General features: G+C 41.1%; 3 protein-coding genes across 3 annotated transcripts; 2 read left to right on the top strand and 1 right to left on the bottom strand.

Annotated features, from left to right (window-relative positions):
- Positions 1-497: 497 nt before the first annotated feature.
- On the top strand, positions 498-5,442 carry LOC148906158 (uncharacterized). Its single transcript, XM_089039129.1, has 3 exons — positions 498-1,577; positions 1,846-2,140; positions 3,365-5,442. Exons 1-3 carry the CDS (start codon positions 741-743, stop codon positions 4,612-4,614), a joined length of 2,382 nt encoding a protein of 793 aa, XP_088895255.1. The 5' UTR covers positions 498-740; the 3' UTR covers positions 4,615-5,442.
- Positions 5,443-5,452: 10 nt separating this feature from the next.
- On the bottom strand, positions 5,453-6,984 carry LOC148906157 (testis-specific serine/threonine-protein kinase 4-like). The gene is made up of 2 exons (XM_089039410.1): positions 6,342-6,984; positions 5,453-5,724 (listed from the first exon to the last, which is right to left on the bottom strand). Exons 1-2 carry the CDS (start codon positions 6,982-6,984, stop codon positions 5,453-5,455), a joined length of 915 nt encoding a protein of 304 aa, XP_088895536.1.
- Positions 6,985-7,247: 263 nt separating this feature from the next.
- LOC148906156 (coiled-coil domain-containing protein 169-like) lies at positions 7,248-11,366 on the top strand. The gene is made up of 8 exons (XM_089039145.1): positions 7,248-7,586; positions 7,886-7,968; positions 8,126-8,239; positions 8,728-8,771; positions 9,106-9,204; positions 9,544-9,597; positions 9,877-9,986; positions 10,749-11,366. The coding sequence occupies exons 1-8, from the start codon at positions 7,342-7,344 to the stop codon at positions 10,873-10,875; spliced, it is 876 nt and encodes a 291-aa protein (XP_088895271.1). The 5' UTR covers positions 7,248-7,341; the 3' UTR covers positions 10,876-11,366.
- Positions 11,367-19,266: the final 7,900 nt, after the last annotated feature.

The following is a 19,266-nucleotide window of genomic DNA, read 5'->3' as shown; positions in this document are numbered from 1 at the left end:
GTAATTTAGGGCACTTCGTTTCAAGGCTTGTTTGATATCTCTGTCAGAAAGCTGAAAAACAATCCGCAATTAAATGGCACAGGATAACGTAACGAAGGAATGCGTCCTTGTGCAACATCCGTGAAAAAGTTCACTTACAAAATTGTACAAATTAGTGCAAAGTTTCGTAGGTCTACGGTCTACTGAGGTCTACTGAACTTAGACTTAATAGAAATCTTAGAGTGCATACCATATATCAGTGAAAAAGTTAACTAACAAAATTGTACTTAAATTAGTGCAAAGTTTTGTAGGTCTACGGTTTACTGAGGTTTACTGAACTTACTAATCTTACGTAATCCCTTACGAATGTTTTCACTGATATATGGTATGCACTCTTCATTATGTACTTTATTTAACAGTAGTATACATAAGTATCTTCTCTTCGTTGTCTATTTTGTACTAATGGTCTTATGGTCTTGAAAGTCGAAGATATACATTGAGAGAAAAGAAAAGGCAGTATTGATAGATCATTTAAGATCATCTACATCATTTATATTATGAAAGTGGAATGTATGGAAGGCAAAGATGCGCTTGCGCGCAAATTGGCACGCAATACTGCAGACGTAGAATAGATATTTTCTTTATCAATGTTGTGCCTAATAAGTCTTAGCGTCTGCAAATAACCTTCAACGTTGCGCGCAATCATTGTGTGATGTATGAGAAGCGACTTTTTCGGCATGTAAAGCAGCCAATATTCTGCAATGCTGGTATATTTCCTTGTTCCGGTTTTGAAGCAAGAACAGTTGCTACGTCTGACATCCCTTGAAACCTCTGTCGATTCAATTCAATTATTCATCCCAATTTATTTTATTTCAGGAGACCATGATGAACAAGAGGGGAACGCAAGACGAAATACAAAGAGAGAAACAATTCTCCGCATGATAGAACGGCTAGAAAACGAAATAGTCGCTAATGAAGAATGCGAAGCTGAGTTAGACAGCGATGTCAAGCAATACGAGATGCAGATCCAAGCGAATAACGAAAAGCTAGTCCAAGAAGAGGACGAAATACAAAACCTCAAAGAGAAAATTAAAGAAAATGAATCCAATATAGAGTCGATTGAACGAAAACTTGAAACGGTGCGTTTTTTCCTCAAGAAGCAAGAAGTAGAGCTTGATAAGTTAAAGCAAAAGCAAGAGAAGAACAAAAACAGTGCGAGCATTAAAACAGAGTTGAAAGAAAAGTTGACTGAGCTTGAAAAAGGAAAAAAGGACGAGGATGAGTTGATCTCAAAGCATCAGAAAGCTCTTGACGACATTCGTTCAATTCACGTTGAAATACGACATCGTACGGAAGGAATAATACGCTTAGAAGACTCAATACACGATACACTTTTGCAGATTCGTATTATTAAGCATAATATTCACAAAAACCAACGAATGCGGATGGAATTACAGGAAAAACTTGATAGTACATCCATTGACTTGGAAGAAACTAATCGTCACAAGCCATTAACACCAGCTTCACGTGCTCAGAGCCGGTTCAAGTCATACTCAAGAGCTGAGACTCAAAATACTGAACAGAATGTTGAATACAAGGTAGGAGATGTGACCGAATTCCATTCGTGAAATAACCAACCTTAACCGTTGCAGAAATATTCATCTTAAAGTTGTATCGCGCCGAGTTTTTATTCCCGCCTTAATTTTTTCCTAACGCGTGCGCGACTGCCATTTTCTTTCCCGCCATTTTCCTGACCTGCGCAGTTTGACAGCAAACCGTCCTGTTAAGGCTTTTAAGGGATATCATAAGTATATTATATAAATATACTGTACGAAAACCGCTCTTAACAGACTCCTATTTTGCTAGATTCTGGAATACAGTGAGGTAACAGAGCAGGAATCGACAGTCATTGGTCGTAAAGGGAAGGGAATATCGCCACCACAGTTCAATCAACCAGTCAGCGTTGCTATTAACCACTCCGGTCACCTTTATGTTGCTGACTATGGAAACTGTCGAATCCACGTGATAACAGTAGACGGAAAAGTCCAAAAGCAACCGCTTAATATTGGCGGGAAATGCCGACCATGCGCACTGGCTGTCAGCTGTCGAGGCGAACTCGCGATGACTGATTCACAGATTATTCGAGTCTTCAATAAAAATGGTATGTTCGCTTAGCTATAATGATAATATCTATACTATTCTTATGACCAGTGGAGGACTTTTACGGGCTGCATTTTAGGTGCTATAAGCACTGAGCCGTGAGGCTTACAATCATGAGTGAATAGTTAGTGGATTTGTATTACAGTCAAACAAGCTCACGCGTTGACCCCTAGAGTCGATTAATGATTTGAATTTTCGAATTTTGATTTCATTATTCCGTTGAAATTTACAACGTCGAAAACGAAGATATGAAAATTCCAATCAACTTTAAATTCAATATACGACATTTTGATTGTTTAATCAGTGCTAGCACAGCCGGAAGACCAAGAAAACATGGCGGCCAGAAATAGTCTTGGCCGTGTTTATGTGCCGGGAAAGCCTTTACCTGATATTATTCGAAAGGAAATCGTAAATCTCAGCAATAGCGGATTTTCAAATAAAGCAATTTCGCGACAACTGAAAATTTCTAGTTGGGGAGTTCAGAAAATACTTCAACATTATCGACGACATGGAACTGTCTCTCCATTCGCTCAAGGCGGGAGCGTTCCATACAAAATCACGGATGATATCCTCCAAGTAATTGAGGTATGGAAATTACGAAACCTAGTGTTTGTGCTCATGAAATGAGAGCGACTTCTGCTCGAAGGTATCTGTAATTTAGGTGATTTACCTTCTTCATCACGAGTCGAATAATGAACTGAATTTTCATTTGAATATTGCAATATTACATTATTCCGGTTCGTACGTATAAAAGGAATAATTGACTAATGATTTCATTAATCGACTCTAGGGGTCAATGCTTGAGCTTGTTTGACTGTATACCTCCAAATTGGGATAGTCTGTTGAGCCGGGAGACAGTCCCCTACTCTTACGTAAATAATTTAACAGGTTAGTAAGGGTTGCAGCATGATAGACAGCTTCAGGCGTCATGGAAATGAACTCTGGGAATATTATTTTATAAGGGTTATTAGCCGAAGACGAGGGAAATGGATGTGCGTACTAGCTCAGAAATGGCTTCAGGTTCAATAAACCAATTAAAATCGAACACGAAAACATGATTTATCCAATCAGACGTGACGTGGCATTCAAAGGGATTCCTCTCTGAACCAATCAAAAGCAGCAGCAGTTACATGCGATATATCAACTAAGAATTACATGTATTTTTCTCTTTATTATGCTTCATACCATTCTAGCGTGTTAACATTAAAAATAATTTTTTTCCTAGGAGAGTTTCTTCGCCCTATCTTACCAGTTTACAGCAAGAATGACCGCAGACCAGAGCTGTGTTCCATAGCATTCGACAGCAGCTGCTGCATCTACACTGGCGACAAAGCCAACCACAGAATCCAAAAATTCAGCTTTGAAGGCAATTTCCTTCATTTTATTGGTGGGCCAGAAGAAATCAATTATCCAATAGGAATTGCCGTTACAAAGCATGGTGACGTCATAGTTTCTGACTACATGAAGCATCACTTACGAGTGTTTTTCCGTGAAAGGAGTCTTGAAGCAAAGACAATTGGCAGCAAAGGAATCGGTGTTTGTAAGTTCGCATACCCTCGAGGGATTGCTTTAGATCATCAAGAGAATATCCTTGTGGCTGATAGCCAGAACCATCGCATTCAGATAGTGACTATTGAAGGAGAATACCTTGGTAGCTTTGGCACCGTTGGCGATGATCCTGGTTCGTTTAACACACCATATGATGTAGCGGTTGATAAAAATAGTAACATTGTCGTTGCCGATACCAAGAATCATCGCTTGCAGGTCTTTTCGAGGCTTGTTCCGGTTTACTCCATTTATGATAGTAATGGAAATGAAACTGTGAATGGAAACTCTGACGAAAGGGATGAGAATGAAAATATGAATGGAAACTCTAACGAAAGGGATGAGAATGAAAATATGAATGGAAACATTGAGGAGAAATATGATGACAATGAAAATATGATTGGAAACTCTGATGAAAGAGACAGCGAGAATGAAAATATGGATGGACATTCGGAAGAGAGGGAAAGTGGAGGAGTAAACGGTGTTAAAAGTGTAGGGAAAGTAAAGACTGACGACGACGAAGACGTAGAAAAGAATCAAAAACCTTTATCAGATGGCGAGGTTCACGAAATTGAAAATCATGAGGGAAAAACCGCATCGAGTACAAATGAAGATGGTAAAGCTATGAGTTCCTCTAACGAGGAAGAAAATGATAGGATGGAGGAAGGACAAGAAATGAAGAATGGTGAATTAGGGAATGAGGGAAGTTGCGATGAACGAAAGGACATAAACACAAACCAAAACACTCCAACAAAGGAGGAAACTAGGGAACAAATTTCGGACACAAACAATGCTAGTGACAAAGATAATTCTACGAGTAAGGAAAGTGGAAATCAAGTTGCTGCGCAGTTTGAGGAAAAGAAAGAAAATACCTCAGTAGATGATTCACAGCAACAATCTATTCCTGACAAAAGCCAAAATAAACTTTAGGTGATATAAACCACGGGTACTGGGGTGCCTTAGCAGATCATTTGCATGTGTTTTGGTGGAGGAAGGGAGGGAAGATTTGTCGAGCCGGGTTAAAAAGGAACAATCCCCCTCATAGAGAAATCCTGGTTATGTCTCTGTAACTTAAAATTGCAAGGGATGGATTAGTCCCTGTGGTTAGGACGTGTTTGTAATTTGACTAAAAAACTTGTTCAAAACTTAACTTGAACATACATTGTGACTTACAGTGAGGACACTCTATAACCATGAACACTTTGTGCTTTTTTACTACTTTTTTAACATTCATCCCTAGAGTGAATCATTTAGAAATAAGTTATCTTTTGATCACGTAGCATATTTGAGCTTAATCCTACTTTTTTAGAGTGTTTGAAGCAGTAAAAAGCTCAGAAAATAAAAATCTGAATACAGTTAAGTGTTCATGGTTGGAGTGTCTTCACTGTAACTTGTAAAGACATAAAGCCTCCAATCTAACAAGACAGCTCTGCAAGCGCTTGTGGTCGTATACTTGCAGTCAGTTTCAAATGGAGTTTAGTGCAGCTAGTAGAAAAGCTACTTGGATATTTATATTTGAGAGCTCAAACATGCAATAAATGTCCAAGTAAGATAAGGTTTTTATTTCTAAAATTAAGAAAAACAGAAGTAAATTTTTTTTGCGTAAAACAAGATACAACTCAGTGACCGACCTCCTCGACCATGTGTTACGATATCAAGTAGATGAAGCAACGTTAATGAATAATTCAATATATAACCGCCTACATAGCAATTTTAAGATTAAACAAGATGGGTTTTACACCATCTGTGTTTAAACAAGGATGTATTTTTAACTCTCTGTATGATCGTCTTTCACCCACGGCTCGTTCACTAGCTGTTCGACTGTAATCCTTTCTGGTATGTTCCATGTTAGCATTTTATGAATCACTGCTTTGGCTGGATCGGATAGTTTCACTCTTGAAGGGTAAACAACTCTCTTGTGGACTTGCTGGAGTAGACTGCGAAGGTTGGAGTCATCGAATGGTAGTCTTCCACACAGTATAGTGTAAAGAATTACTCCCATGCTCCATACATCTGCTAAGGTAGCATCGTAAGCAATGCCTAATTTTAAAAAAAAAATTGGAAAAATAATTTTCTTAGACTGAGGATGATTTTTCCAAAATGCGCAATTCATGTTCAGAGACAGCTTTTGTGCAAGTGTTGTCTATGTATTCAATGCATCTCCTAATTAAGGTAGCATCGTGAGCAACGCCTAAGAAAAAATATTTGGAAACTGAATAATTTTCTTAGACTGATGATTTTTCAAATTGCGCAACTCATGTTGAGACAGCGTGCGCAAGTGTCGTCTATGTATTCAATGCATCTCCTAATTAAGGTAGCATCGTGAGCAACGCCTAAGAAAAAATGGTTGAACGAAAAAAATGTTTTCTTTAATGAAAGTTACAAAATGCGCAACTCATGTTCAAAAGACATCCTTTGCTTTAGTGTTGTCCATGGACTCAATACATCTGATAAGGTAGCATCGTACATAAGCAATGCTTAAGAAAAAATGGCCGAAAAATACTGTTGAAAGGATGTTACGAAATGCGCAACTCTCGTTCAAAGACAAACTTCCAGGCTAACCTATTTCAATGACTTTCTGGAACTCGAGTTTATTTGTAACTCAAGCTCTTTCACTTATATTTTATAGCTGATAATGTAATACTTAGCTCACTTACCTTTTAATATCTCTGGAGGTGCATAAGCATATGACCCACAGTATGTATGGCTGAGTTTCTTTTTTCCCGTAGCCGTGGGTAAATTTTCTTTCGCGAATCCAAAATCTGATATGATAAGATTATGATCCTTATCAAGTAGTATATTCTCGCATTTAAGATCCCTATGAACGATTTCTTTACTGTGGATGTAAGACACTCCTTCGACAAGTTGTCGAAAAAGTTCCTTGCCTCTAGTTTCTGCTATGGCGCCATTAGATCGGATGTGCTCAAGTAGATCCCCATTTGCTGCTAGTTCTGTAATAATATACATCCTAGTATTCGTCTCGATAACTTCTAAAAGACTTAAAACATTGCGATGCTGTATTTTCTTTAGAACTTTGATTTCTCGCGGTAGGAACTTTGTTAGGAAGTCTTCGGGAGCTTTCTTCTTGCAAATGATCTTGATTGCGATGTCTTTTTTGTATCTTTTCGAGTGCGCTTTTCTTACTACAGCGTAAGAACCCTTTCCTAATACTTCTCCAATCTGGTAACCGTATCTCTCCAACAGTGTGCTTACTCCTACCAGTGAATGATGCGTTAAATGTGGCTCAGTAGCTGTTCCTTTCTGAGTGGGTGTGCAGGACTTATCTGCGACTTCGGTCATATCAGATCAATGCTTTAGAGAACTTACACTCTCCAAATTTGTCTTCGATAATTACTTTTTTTCCACCAACTTCTAATGAATACATACTCCACTTTCGGCTACTTTTTGGATTTTTTTGCTTTTATTTACGAACGAATTTGATCAAAATTATCTCTAATCAAAGATGATTATGACGTTAAACATTTTGTCGCGCGCTTGTATGACATCATAAATGATATTAAAAACGTTCTAAAACATTATTCTAAATTTGATTATTTTATTTATAACATTTTTTTGAATTCCAAGAACATATTTTCTTTAAAGATTGCAAAAAGCCGCCATTTGTTTTGTTTACCCCGGTTGCTATAGATTCAAGTCATGCGTGGTCACAGACTCGGCTCGACAGATATTACGAGATTTTATACTCAAACTTCTACTGTTAAAAAAGAGCTTAAAGAAACAAGAAGAGCTTCAAAAGTAAAGCCTCAACCTGTTGTAAAACCTTCAGAAATGGCTTCTGAAGTTTCCCCGAGGGTCCAAAGGCAACAGCAAGCACCAAAGACGGAATTAGATTATGAAATAGAGAGACTAAAGGCAGAAATCCAACAAGAAAAACAAATGAAGTAAGTTAAGAATCAAGAAATATTGCTTTGATTGTTATGAATTGCTCAATTGATAACTATTGTATATACTTCTGGATCATTATTTTCTTCTACGGAAATATGAATAAAAGCGTTATAATCAAATTATCAAGCTTTGAGAGACCTGAGATGATCCTTCTTCAACATAAACATAAATTCTTTCAACAACCGTCTGCCGTATGCCATGAAGATCACGCGAAGCAAAATACGCTAAAAACGATCAAATTCTCTTTCTTTTGGAGCTCAGATCTAAGTATTATGTATATAAAACGTTACTTTAGAGACATGTTGGAAGAATCTTCGGAAGATCTCGAGAAAACTATTGGAGAAATGCAGGAAAAGTCTGAAACAGCTGGCGAAGAAGGTAGAGAATTACGCGAAGATTTTATTTTGATCTTAAGTTGGATGAAGTTAAATATGTACCTATTATAATTGTGCTATATACGCCTCTAATACGGGAATTTTAGACTATTATTTCGAAAGAATGAAGCCTGAATTATTTATTTTTTCCTGTATTTTAGACAACGAATGGAAAACACGATTCGAAACTCAACAACAAATGAACAACCAACTTGAAAAACAAATCCTTCTTCTCAGAGACAAACTAGAACAAATGAAAATTCCTTCAAGAGATGGTGAGTCTGATATACTGTTTAAGAAAGGTTATAAGGCTGCATCATTGTGTAATTCAGAGAGGGGCACATACTTTTTAATACTCCTAAATTTGTGGTCCCCATTTATGTCCACCAACCCTTCCCCCACCCACCAGCCTGCCAAGGGATGCAGCCATTGACATTACACATAATTTTCAGACCTCCCCTGAATAGTCCCCTTCACAGTTCCCTGCACCATCTTGAAAGTAGTAGTTGTGCCTTTGTATCAAAGCGAGACGAATGATGGACTTGCAATGATAGATGCCTTTCTTTAACACCCTGAACAATTATTCACATGTCTCTATCATTGCAAGCTCACCGTTTGTCTTGCTTCGATGCAAAGGCACAGCTACCTTTCAAGATGATGCAGGAAACTGTGAAAGGAACTAGTATTTCGCCTCTAAATGCATTTTACACCTAACAAACATAATGAATGCAGTGAACAAGGTACATATATTTTTGATTTTTAGGTAAACCAGGAAATAAGCTTAAGACATACAATGGACTTAGTGATGTAAGTTTAAAGGAATATCTTCAACCTACAATACCCTCATACACCCACTTCACCTAACAGAGGAAGAAGGACGGAAGAGGAGCTTGCTTTCTTCTCTTGTATTTGGATTATTTAGCTTGACACTGGTCTTGCATAGAGATGAAAACTAGGGAATCCAGTGAAAAACCCTTGAATCAAGGGAAAGATCCAACAAACTCTCCTCACATGTGATGCCCATATAGTGCAGGAATTAAACCATAGACCCTTTTTGAGAAGTGTGTGCACTACCACTAATGCCACCCTTGATTTGAGGTATAAAACGTGCTATAAATGGGTTTAAATGTTTCCTTTAAAGGCTGAAATAAGAAAACTGATGAGACAAATGGAAAGAGACAAGTTAACCTTAGAAGGACAGTTGAGAGATTTAGAATGGAGACTGGACAATGAATCAAAGGTTGGTCATGAACATGTTTTATGTCTTGTAATATATTTTATTCTCAATATAATTTTTTTATGTCAGCACCAAAAAAACATATACATAAGTTTTTTTTGTTGTTTTTTTTACTGGTTTGACAATTAAGCAAATGAGAGCAACTACAAGGCTCTCACAAACCTATTACCCTATCCCATTGGCCAGCAAAATAAGCCAAAACATTCCAAATTCCCATTCCAGTTACAACAATGAATCTACATAGTACTATCATTATATAATATATATCTAAGGCTTCAATAATTTTCAAATCTAATATCCTGAATTTTATAGTTCATCATTTTGTATTCTTCATTTTTACAGGCATATCATAAAATCAATGAAGAGAGGAAACAATACATTACTGAGCTTAATCAGGTAACAGGAAAAAATCTAAAGTAAAAAGGTTAATTCAAAATATAAGGATTCTTTTGGTCCCTGCTTTCCTCAAGTAATTTATCTATCAATTCCACTTAGTATTTAGTATTTTGAATCCTTATTAGAAGTCATTAAACCTGTGAAATAGATATTAGACTTAGACTCTAATTCCATTGTCTTCTTTGTGTCTGTTTGACTATAATCACACGTTGACTAGTGTTGATTGTTTCACAGGTTAAATGCCTTCACTTTAATAGTTATTTATAATTATTATCACAGGCTAATGCTGTAATTGATAATACAAAAGCTAAAAGACGGCAAGCTCTTAATGACGCACAGAGAGAAAGTGATGCTCACTTGGCAAGAATATCAAATCCTTCCTTTCAAAAGTAAGTTGTTTATAATAAAATTATCACTGATCATATGACATTATCACCACTCATTAGAGTATCATTATCAGTACAAGCACCTTTTTCAAGGTACAGATTTGATTCACAATTACAATACGCGGTCTAAATCAAATAAGAATCTATATGTCCCTCCAGTAAACCTGAATTATGGGAAGTTTGGTGTTAAGTATGCAGCTGTCACAAGCTGGAATGATTTACCACATAATATAAAAACCAGTTCAACACATAAAGTCTTTAAAAATAAGCTTAAAAACATCTGTTGCTTTAGAATTTTGATTCTATTTAGGTTTTGCTTCAATTTAACTTTATTTCCTACTTTAATTTAATTCAAACTTCACTTTATTATATATAACTTTTTATGTGTATTGAATCTATTTTAGTTTTGCCTCTTTCCCCCTTCTTTGAAAGTATTATATAGTTTCAAGGTGCAGAAATATTCTCTTAACCCTTTTGGGTTGTTTTCTTCTGCTCCTCCCAGTTAATTTTTTTAAAATAGTGATGTAAAGTATAAAGTTCTCATTCTGGGAAATAAAAAAAACCTTGAAAAACCTTGAAAACCATCACCACTACTAGTCCTCACCTCTATCCATTATCATCATCATCACCATCACCACTTGTCACAATCACCATCCTCATCATCACCATCACCTTCCTCAACGTCACCATCATTATCATCATCCATCAATTGTATACTTTAAGTTGTTCTTATTTTTTTCTAAAATGTTTCATTTTTTCTTTCAGGGGGAGTAGTATATTTGGTTTACCAGACAACCAAAGGATTCTGGACCCCAAAAAAGGTCCAGTTAAAAAGACAGCTGCTGTAAGAAAACTTCCAAAGTTAAACAGCTCTGAACAAAGCCCAAGATAAAGAAATGACATTAACTTTTTAAGTTATTGTACATAATTTATTTTTTAACACACAGGTACAGCTGTATCATATTAGATAAGAATAATTGTATATATTAGCTTATTTATCACATTTTATATCTGCATTATTATAGCTGTGGATAGAAAATGCATGGAGCTTGTTAATGAAGTAGCAATGGTTAAGCCAAATTCTGCAACTGTTAACAATGATTGTAAATTGTTTTTGGTGTTAAAAAAAAATTAAGATTTAAAAAAGTTTGTTATATAATTTGAAAATTCCAACAAAACACGACAGCAGTGAGCAGCAGTAAGGGGGACTCGCGGTCAATGTCAAAGATTTACGGGTTTTACAGGCGGTTTAAGGAAGGCGCCGGCAGCGGGAATAAGCCGCGCGCCGTGTCCTTACTGCTGCTGTGTTGGGAATCAAAGATAAGTGTTTATAAAAATGTACGATATATATACGATGCATGAATGTAAAAAGTTCACCAATGACTTCTGTATAATTTGCCTAAGATCCAAAGTTAACATACCTAAGCCCAAGGGTTTCTGGTGTTGTGGTAAGAAAATGCAAATAGAAGACGACACGTCAGCGCAGTGTTACGAATGTGGTAAGAATATTCGTAATGCCGTACCAAATGCTACCAGAGAGCAGTATTACGCCAATGGAGGTCGTAAGAAAACGCCATATAAGAGAATAAAATACTTCAGGGACTGGATGAGTCATATCCAAGGTTTACATCCGATATATTTAAGCGACGAAGTAAAGAAGAAAATCATAGACCATTTAGAAGAGCCAACCCCACAAAGTCTACGGAAAACGCTGAAAAAATTAAAACTAGGGAAATATTACAAAGCTATTCCCTATCTTTTGTCTGAAATTACCGGTAAGTCTATTCCCGAGGTTTCTGATATGACAAAAGCCGAGTGGATGTTTTGTCGGCTGGATAAGGATATTCCTTATTATCCTGACGTAATTTACGAAATATTTTACAAAATAGACCCCAACCACCCCCTGTTAGGATGGATTCCGAGAAAATAAAAATGCAAAACTGGCGTTTATTTTGCCAGAAACCCCACTGGGGAATGCATCGCGCAGAACACCAAGCTATCCCCATTTTGGGCTTACGGGGCTTATTTCATCCCGCGCCAGAGGCCCTCTAGTACATACACATATATCTTTCTTACGACCCACCAGAGGGTGAACTCCGGACAGCGTCCCGAGACACCCCCTGACTTTTCCAATCGCGAAACCCCCCATCGCGGGGTTGAATCGCACTTTCTACCCCTCCCCCCACGGTTGCTGTGAGTGGGGGAGGCTTTTTTTTCACTCACAGCAACCGGTCCAAATGCATCTACAGCGAGGCTCGAACTCGGGACTTTAGGCCTCCCCAGCCCCAAAGTCCACGATCACAAGCGAACGCCAGACACATCTGGACGCTTATGTATGTGAAAATTATTATATTTAATCTGCATATTTTCTAGACTGACGTTCGATATGTAAATAGAATCCCGTCACGCTCTTTTCGAAGCAGATGTTTACTGAGCAAGCTTTCTTTGAAGCTCTTCTTTCGCTTCTTGATAGATCTTTTTGCGAGATTCCTCGGAAAGATCTTTTACGACTGTTTTCTTATTCCTTATGTCCGTCTTTAATTTCTCGTATTTGTCTTCTTCGGCCAGAATAAGCGAGAATTCTACGTCGTCTATCTTTCTGTCACGCAAAGCCTTTGAGACAAGATCGGTAATAGTATTTACTTTAGCCCTAGATAGAGCTATTGTCGTGTCATGCTTGGATATTTTCGTGGATAGCTTTTTCATAATGCCCGTAGCAACAGCCGAAATGATACCACAAGCTGCCCCAACGCCGGCCAAAGGAACTCCAACGATTATTCCCGGCCCAGTAAGCGAAGTAGCAACGCCAGAGCCCGTTAACACAACAGATATGGATCCTGAAGTTATCGCAATCTTATGTAGCGTACTCCGGGCTCTAACGTACTTTTTTCTAACTTTTTCATAGTGTTTTGCCTGCCCTTCCAAGTAAGCCAGGATTAAGTTCGCTTTATTTAGTAGGGTGTACAGAATCCCATTTCCCCGGCAACCACTTTCGGCTACCTTTTTTTGTGTTCCAAAAGATGCGTATGCGTGTCCCCAAAAGATGTGTATGCGTGTCCCAAAAGATGTGTATGCGCGTCCCAAAAGATGTGCAGCCGCGTCCCAAAAGATGTGCAGCCGCGTCCCAAAAGATGTGCGTGTCCCAAAAGACGTGCATGTGCTAAAAAAGTGTCTCAGAATGTTAAGTATAAGGTTGTTAAATTGTTAAAGATGTGCTATTCAAAAAGTGTCTTAGAATGTTAACAATAAGGTTAAATCTTTGTTTAGTATATGCTAGTAGAGTGTATGGATTGTCCGCGCCTCGACAACCATGTTTCGACTACCTTTTTTTGTGTTCCAAAAGATGCAGATCCATGTTCCAAAAGATACCAATCCATGTTCCAAAAGATGTCTGGTTTGCGACGCTTCCCAAAATAGAAGAGTGTATATTTTGTCCATGTTCCAAAGGGCCCCAAAACAGGGCGCTACCGTCGAAGGGCTATGCGCAATGGTGCCGCTACGTAGCCCGGAATGCGTGCGTTGCCTATTGTCTCCTGTGCTCTATACAAACCTCCTAGGACGTCCAAAAGGATTTCTATCGTGCGCTGTTTTCCCAACATGTAGCCGGCTATGCCTATGGCTATGTACAAATACATGTCTATATCCTATGGATCCATGGAATACCCCCTATGGATCCACATGCCCAAACCCTGTCTACATATGTATATGGCAACGCCCAAAATACTATCCGAGGAAGAAATCGCAGGATTGTTGGAAGATCGACGAAATGGAGTAGGGCTGCAAAAGGTAGCCAAAAAGTACGGCATAGGCATACCAAAGATTCGCAGGATAGAGCGAGAGAATGGTCTGGAGGTAGCAATACCCGAAAAGCCACCAACTACAGACCTGCAGAAACATTTCCTAGAAGTGCAGGATTCCTTTGCTATAGTCTTGGACGATCTCCAAAAAGCTAGAGAAGAACTCCGAGACGCAAAGGAGGAACTCCTAGCCAAAATGGAGCAGGAACCCGAAGAGGATTCCTTCGAAGACGAAGTGGAGGAAATATCCACAAAAATAGACTGGCAAATAGCCGGCAATGTGCTATTTGCCGTCTTGGGCATTGCTGCTGTCGTTTGGGCGCGCATGCAACCGCCCAAAGTTGTCTACTACAGACATCCAGCGGAGCCGCAGAGAAATTCTAGGATTCCGGAAATGGAGTAGAAACGTGCACTAGCCGGTCTTTCTTCTTTGCTTTGGTAGTCTTTTCTCTGCCTATTTTGCAATACAAAGGCGCTGGAGATGTCCAGTCTATAGTTTGCTCTTCTAGAAAATGTCCCCAAACTGGAGTGGTTGCATGCTCCACAGTGCAGCCCTCCAATACGCACTCCGAACATAGCTCGGAAAGGAACAGTATTGTCCTTTCTTTTTTTCTGTAGGTGGTTTTGGCGTTTTTCCAGCATTGGTATTCGTTCGGCTGCATATGTAGCGCCTGCGTACATTCTTTGTTCGGTGGCGCTACGACTTTCAGTAGCTTTCCTGGATTCTGCGGCATTTTGTGGTCTATTTTTCTGGCCAACTCGTGGTATGTGTCCAAGCCTGGTCCTTCCGGTACGAAGACAGTTGCTATGCCATTTTTCCACTCTAGCAATATTTCTTCTCCTGGTATGGCAGTGCGTATGTTGCCGTTGGCTTCGAACTTTCCAGCTGCAAATGCCTCCAATAGGGCTTCCGTGGCCCATGCCACAGACGTTTCTCTATTCCTCCGCAATACTACTCGGTGCCCCCTTGCCGACCAGCCAGCATCCAAGTCTCTGGGGATCGCATATCCTAGTATTTTGTAGTCTCCTGCGGGTATTTGGTCCATCCTATGCACTTTGGCTCTGGGCGTCTCTGGACCAAACGAGCTTTCTTTTCCAAAGAACAATCTACGCAGATTGTCTGTTCTTTTGGAAATCCTATCCAACAGCTTTTCGTACTTTTCCAACTCTTCTTCTATCTTTCGCCTGTCTTCTTCTTTTTGCCGCAGGATGTTTTGCTTTTGTTCCGACAGCTCTGCGTGGTATCTCTGCGTGGCTTCTACCCACTCGTCGCCTTCCAAATCGTCTCGTATGTCTTCCAATCTTTGTTGTCGTTTTCTTTTGGACAGGAAGGATATCCTGCGGTCCGTAGGTACTTCCAGTATTCCGAAGAGACTCTTTTCTACTCCTATTCTTTGCGCCTTCTTCGTACGCCATATCCACTCTACGTGTTCCGTCGGAGGCAGCATTGTGGCAATGGCAGGGGCATTTGTATGCACTCGAGTGGGAAACTTGGACTCCGCTAGTATGGTTGGGGAGTTTTTTGTGTAGCAGCGCAGCGGAGCTATTTCCACAGGTTCCATACCAAGCACATCTATGCGAAATATGGGGCATTTGCGCAGGCCAAACTCTGCTATGGTCCAAAGTACACATCGTTCCCATTTGTCGTTGCCACGAACTCGCACTCCGGCTATGCGTCTGGTTTCCAAATTACAGTACCAAGCTAGGAATATTTCTTTCGTCTCCTCGCAGCAAATGCACAAGCACCTGTCCAAATGTTCCGCAAGTGCCAACCACATATTCTTTGGCGGCTGTACTACGAATATGTCCTGCAAAGGTTCTAGTGTTTCCGCGATGGCATTGGTGTGGGATTTGGAGAAATCTTTGCCATAGAAGGATATTTCTACCCTAGTGCATCCTCTTTTTTGCACGTCTGGGCGTAGGAATGTTCTACGCAAATGGTCGTTGGGACAATCCACGTACTCTGCCAACTTTGCTCCTACTGGGTTTTGCACTTCTCCGGCCTCGAAGTTCGACACTATCTTGTTGTATATTTTGGTTCTCTTTCCGTCTTCCATCCAAGTACAAACATGGTTCCCGACGGCATGCGTATTGTCCAAAATGGTACCATTGCGCCAACCAACTTCTCCTTGTTCTTTGTAGCCCATTTGCCGCAGGCGGCGCACCAATGCAGCTCTGTCCAAAGTACCAGAGAAATCCTGTGTGTAGTCCACGGAGTAGATGCCATATCCTTGCCCATACAAAGCCATGGAGAATTTGCGTACGTTTTCCCCGACATCTTCTATTTGCAGCTCCGAAGTGTCTACTTTGGCCACGAAGTATCCAGCAGGATCTGTGTTGTGTATTCCATACCATTTGCCTTTGGCATTGGAGCGCTCTTCTATCTTTGCGATGTTTTCTACGATCTTTCCCTGCTTGCAGGTATGTACGATACTCGTGGGCAGAAACCCACCAAATGCCACTGTTGCTGCCGTAGATATCTGCGCAACTATTGTCTTTGCATTTCTGCAGAGCAGCTTCTTGCCATACAAATTCTCTTCCGCAACGAAACCATATACGAATATGTCGTCTACGAATGGCGGCAATCCTTCCAGCGGCTGCAAACTGGTAGTACCTTCGTTGTTGCGTAGGTAGTCGCATTTGGATATGTCCGGCAGCAAGTTCCCGTCGCATGCATTGTCCAGCAGCAAATGCGCCAACACTCTCTGCTCTTTGCACGTATGCCCATTTCTTGCAATGTAACCGAAATACTCTTTTGGGAGTCCATGTCTATATCTAGGAGCAGAAGGTTTTTGGCTACTACTATGGATTTTCCAAAAGGTAGCGGTGTCTTGCCGCGCCCTTGCTACGAGGACTCGTTTTGGGGCCCTTGCTACCATGGAGAGGCATTTCGCCTCCACCTACTTCCCTACGGACATTTCTGGTGCTTGCTGCCAGCGCAGTGGGCACAAAAAAATACTTTTCCTACGCAAAATGTGTCTACCAGGAATACCCGTGTGGGAGTAGAAAAGGTAGCCGAAAGTGGTTGCCGGGAAAATGGGATTCTGTACACTCTACTAAAAGAACTCTCTTACTAACTTCCCTACGCAGTTACCGGGATGTCGCATCGGTTTCAACTTCTTAACGTCTGGCGTCTTTATCTCGTACGCACCGTAAATGACTACGGTAACCGGGTAAGCAACCTCGTAGAACAGCATGTCTATTCCTACCAATGCTCCCGGGCGTGTGTTTTCGTTTAAGACAAACAGGTCCTTCTTACCAGACGCCCTGATAGGATTGCGCCCCTTTTCTATCATCCACTCGCCGTCTAAATACTTTATGAACGTTAGCTCCAACCGGTAGTTACCTTCGGGTATTAAGTTAATTATTCTTTCAGCCCTTTCTTCTGTCATCGTCTCGTCCGTATCTCCCTCCATAAATGTTGTGAAGGCAAAGTCAGCATCCAGGCGATCCAACACCTGAGTTCTCAGTCGGCGCACAGTTTTATTTCGAATGCAGCAGCAGCAGTAAGGGGGACTCGCGGTCACCATTCGGAATCGCCCGGGGATTACCTGCCCCCACGTAACGGCGCCGGCCGCGGGAATTATTCGAGCCAACTCTACGGACTTTTAGGCAAATATCCGATTTGTCCACTTTACCCGTACCAAACCCGTAGGCAGTTAGAAGAGTATATTTTTGCCCATTGTTTCGGCAACCATTTTCGGCTACCTTTTCTACTCCCGCACGGGTATTCCTGGTAGGCACATTTTGCGTAGGAAAAGTATTTTTTTGTGTCCACTGCGCTGGTAGCAAGCACCAGGAATGTCCGTAGGGAAGTAGGTGGAGGCGAAATGCCTCTCCATGGTAGCAATTCCCAAAACGAGTCCTCGTAGCAAGGGCGCGGCAAGACACCGCTTCCATAGTAGTAGCCCAAAACCTTCGACCCCTATATATAGAAGATGGAAGAGCAAAAGAGTATTTCGACTACATTGCAAGAGATGGGTATACGAGCAAAGAGTAGGCTACTAGCACATTTGCTGCTGGACAATGCCTGCGACGGAAACCTGCTGCCAGACATATCCAAGTGCGACTACCTGCGGGGCAACGAAGGACCAACCAGTCTGCAGCCGCTGGAAGGATTGCCTCCTTTCGTAGACGATGTGTTTGTCTATGGTTTTGTTTCCGAAGAGAATTTGTATGGAAAGAAGCTGCTTTGTAGGAATGCGAAGGCAATAGTCTCCAAGATATCCATCGCAGCCACGGAGACGTTTGGGGTGTTCCTACCAACCAGCGTAGTGCACACGTGCAGGCAGGGAAACATAGTAGACCGCGTCTCCAATATGGCAGCCAAGTGGTCCAGTTTGCATGGAGAACCCGCCGCGGTATTCGTAGCCAAAGTAGACACCTCGGAGTTGTCCATAGAAGCCGTAGACGAAAACATTTCCAAGTTTGCTAAGCTGCTACAAGCACACGGATATGGAATATACTCCGTGGACTACACACAGGATTTCTCCGGTACTTTGGATAGAAATGCTTTGGTGCGCAGACTGCGACAGCTGGGATACGTGCCGCAGCATAGTAGTGGTTGGCGCAACGGTACGATTTTGGAGAACACGCATACTGTGGGAGAACATGTTTGCACTTGGATGGAAGACGGAAAACGTACGAAAATATACAACAAGATAGTATCCAACTTCGAAGCCGGAGAAGTGCAAAACCCAGTAGGAGCAAAGTTGGCAGAGTACGTGGATTGTCCGAACGACCACCTGCGTAGAACATTCCTGCACCCAGACGTGCAGAAAAGAGGATGCAGCAGAGTGGAAATATCCATCTACGGCAAAGACTTCTCCAAATCACACACAAATGCTATTGCGGAGACGCTAGAACCTTTGCAGGACATATTCGTAGTACAGCCGCCAAAGAACATGTGGTTGGCGCTTGCAGAACACTTGGATAGATGCTGCTGCATTTGCTGCGAAGAGACGGGAGAAATATTCCTAGCGTGGTACTGCAATTTGGGAACACGGCGCATAGCCGGTGTGCGAGTTCGAGGCAACGAAAAGTGGGAACAATGCGTACTTTGGACGATAGCAGAGTTTGGGTTCCGAAAATGTCCTATATTCCGCGTGGATATCCTAGGAACAGACCCGGTGGAAATAGCTCCACTGCGCTGCTACACGAAGGACTCCCCAACCATACTAGCGGAGTCCAAGTTTCCCACTCGAGTGCATGCAAATGCCCCCACCATTGCCACGATGCTACCCCCAACGGAACACGTAGAGTGGGTTTGGCGCACAAAGAAGGCACAAAGGATCGGAGTAGAAAAGAGTCCGTTCGGCATTTTGGAAGTGCCTTCCTCCCGCAGAATATCCTTCCTGTCCAAGAGAAAACGACAGCAAAGATTGGAAGACATACGGGACGATTTGGAAGGCGACGAGTGGGTCGAAGCCACGAAAAGATACCACGCAGAACTGTCGGAACAAAGGCAGTCCATCCTGCGGCAAAAG

Source organism: Actinia tenebrosa, unplaced genomic scaffold, assembly GCF_029948245.1.
Source record: "Actinia tenebrosa isolate PJP-AT-01 unplaced genomic scaffold, QUT_ActTen_1.0 PGA_scaffold6__47_contigs__length_16458017, whole genome shotgun sequence".
NCBI lineage: Eukaryota > Metazoa > Cnidaria > Anthozoa > Actiniaria > Actiniidae > Actinia > Actinia tenebrosa.
This window is presented reverse-complemented; position numbering and strand designations above follow the sequence as displayed.

Bases quoted from the DNA above. Each gene is read 5' to 3' on its own strand.
- LOC148906158 (XM_089039129.1), top strand. From the start codon at position 741: ATGCTGGTATATTTCCTTGTTCCGGTTTTGAAGCAAGAACAGTTGCTA. The intron at 1,578-1,845 runs GTAGGAGATGTG...CTATTTTGCTAG, and splicing joins AACAGAATGTTGAATACAAG to ATTCTGGAATACAGTGAGGT. The intron at 2,141-3,364 runs GTATGTTCGCTT...TTTTTTTCCTAG, and splicing joins TCGAGTCTTCAATAAAAATG to GAGAGTTTCTTCGCCCTATC.
- LOC148906157 (XM_089039410.1), bottom strand. From the start codon at position 6,984: ATGACCGAAGTCGCAGATAAGTCCTGCACACCCACTCAGAAAGGAACA. The intron at 5,725-6,341 runs GTAAGTGAGCTA...TTTTAAAATTAG, and splicing joins ACCTCCAGAGATATTAAAAG to GCATTGCTTACGATGCTACC.
- LOC148906156 (XM_089039145.1), top strand. From the start codon at position 7,342: ATGCGTGGTCACAGACTCGGCTCGACAGATATTACGAGATTTTATACT. The intron at 8,772-9,105 runs GTAAGTTTAAAG...TTTCCTTTAAAG, and splicing joins CATACAATGGACTTAGTGAT to GCTGAAATAAGAAAACTGAT. The intron at 9,205-9,543 runs GTTGGTCATGAA...TCATTTTTACAG, and splicing joins GACTGGACAATGAATCAAAG to GCATATCATAAAATCAATGA.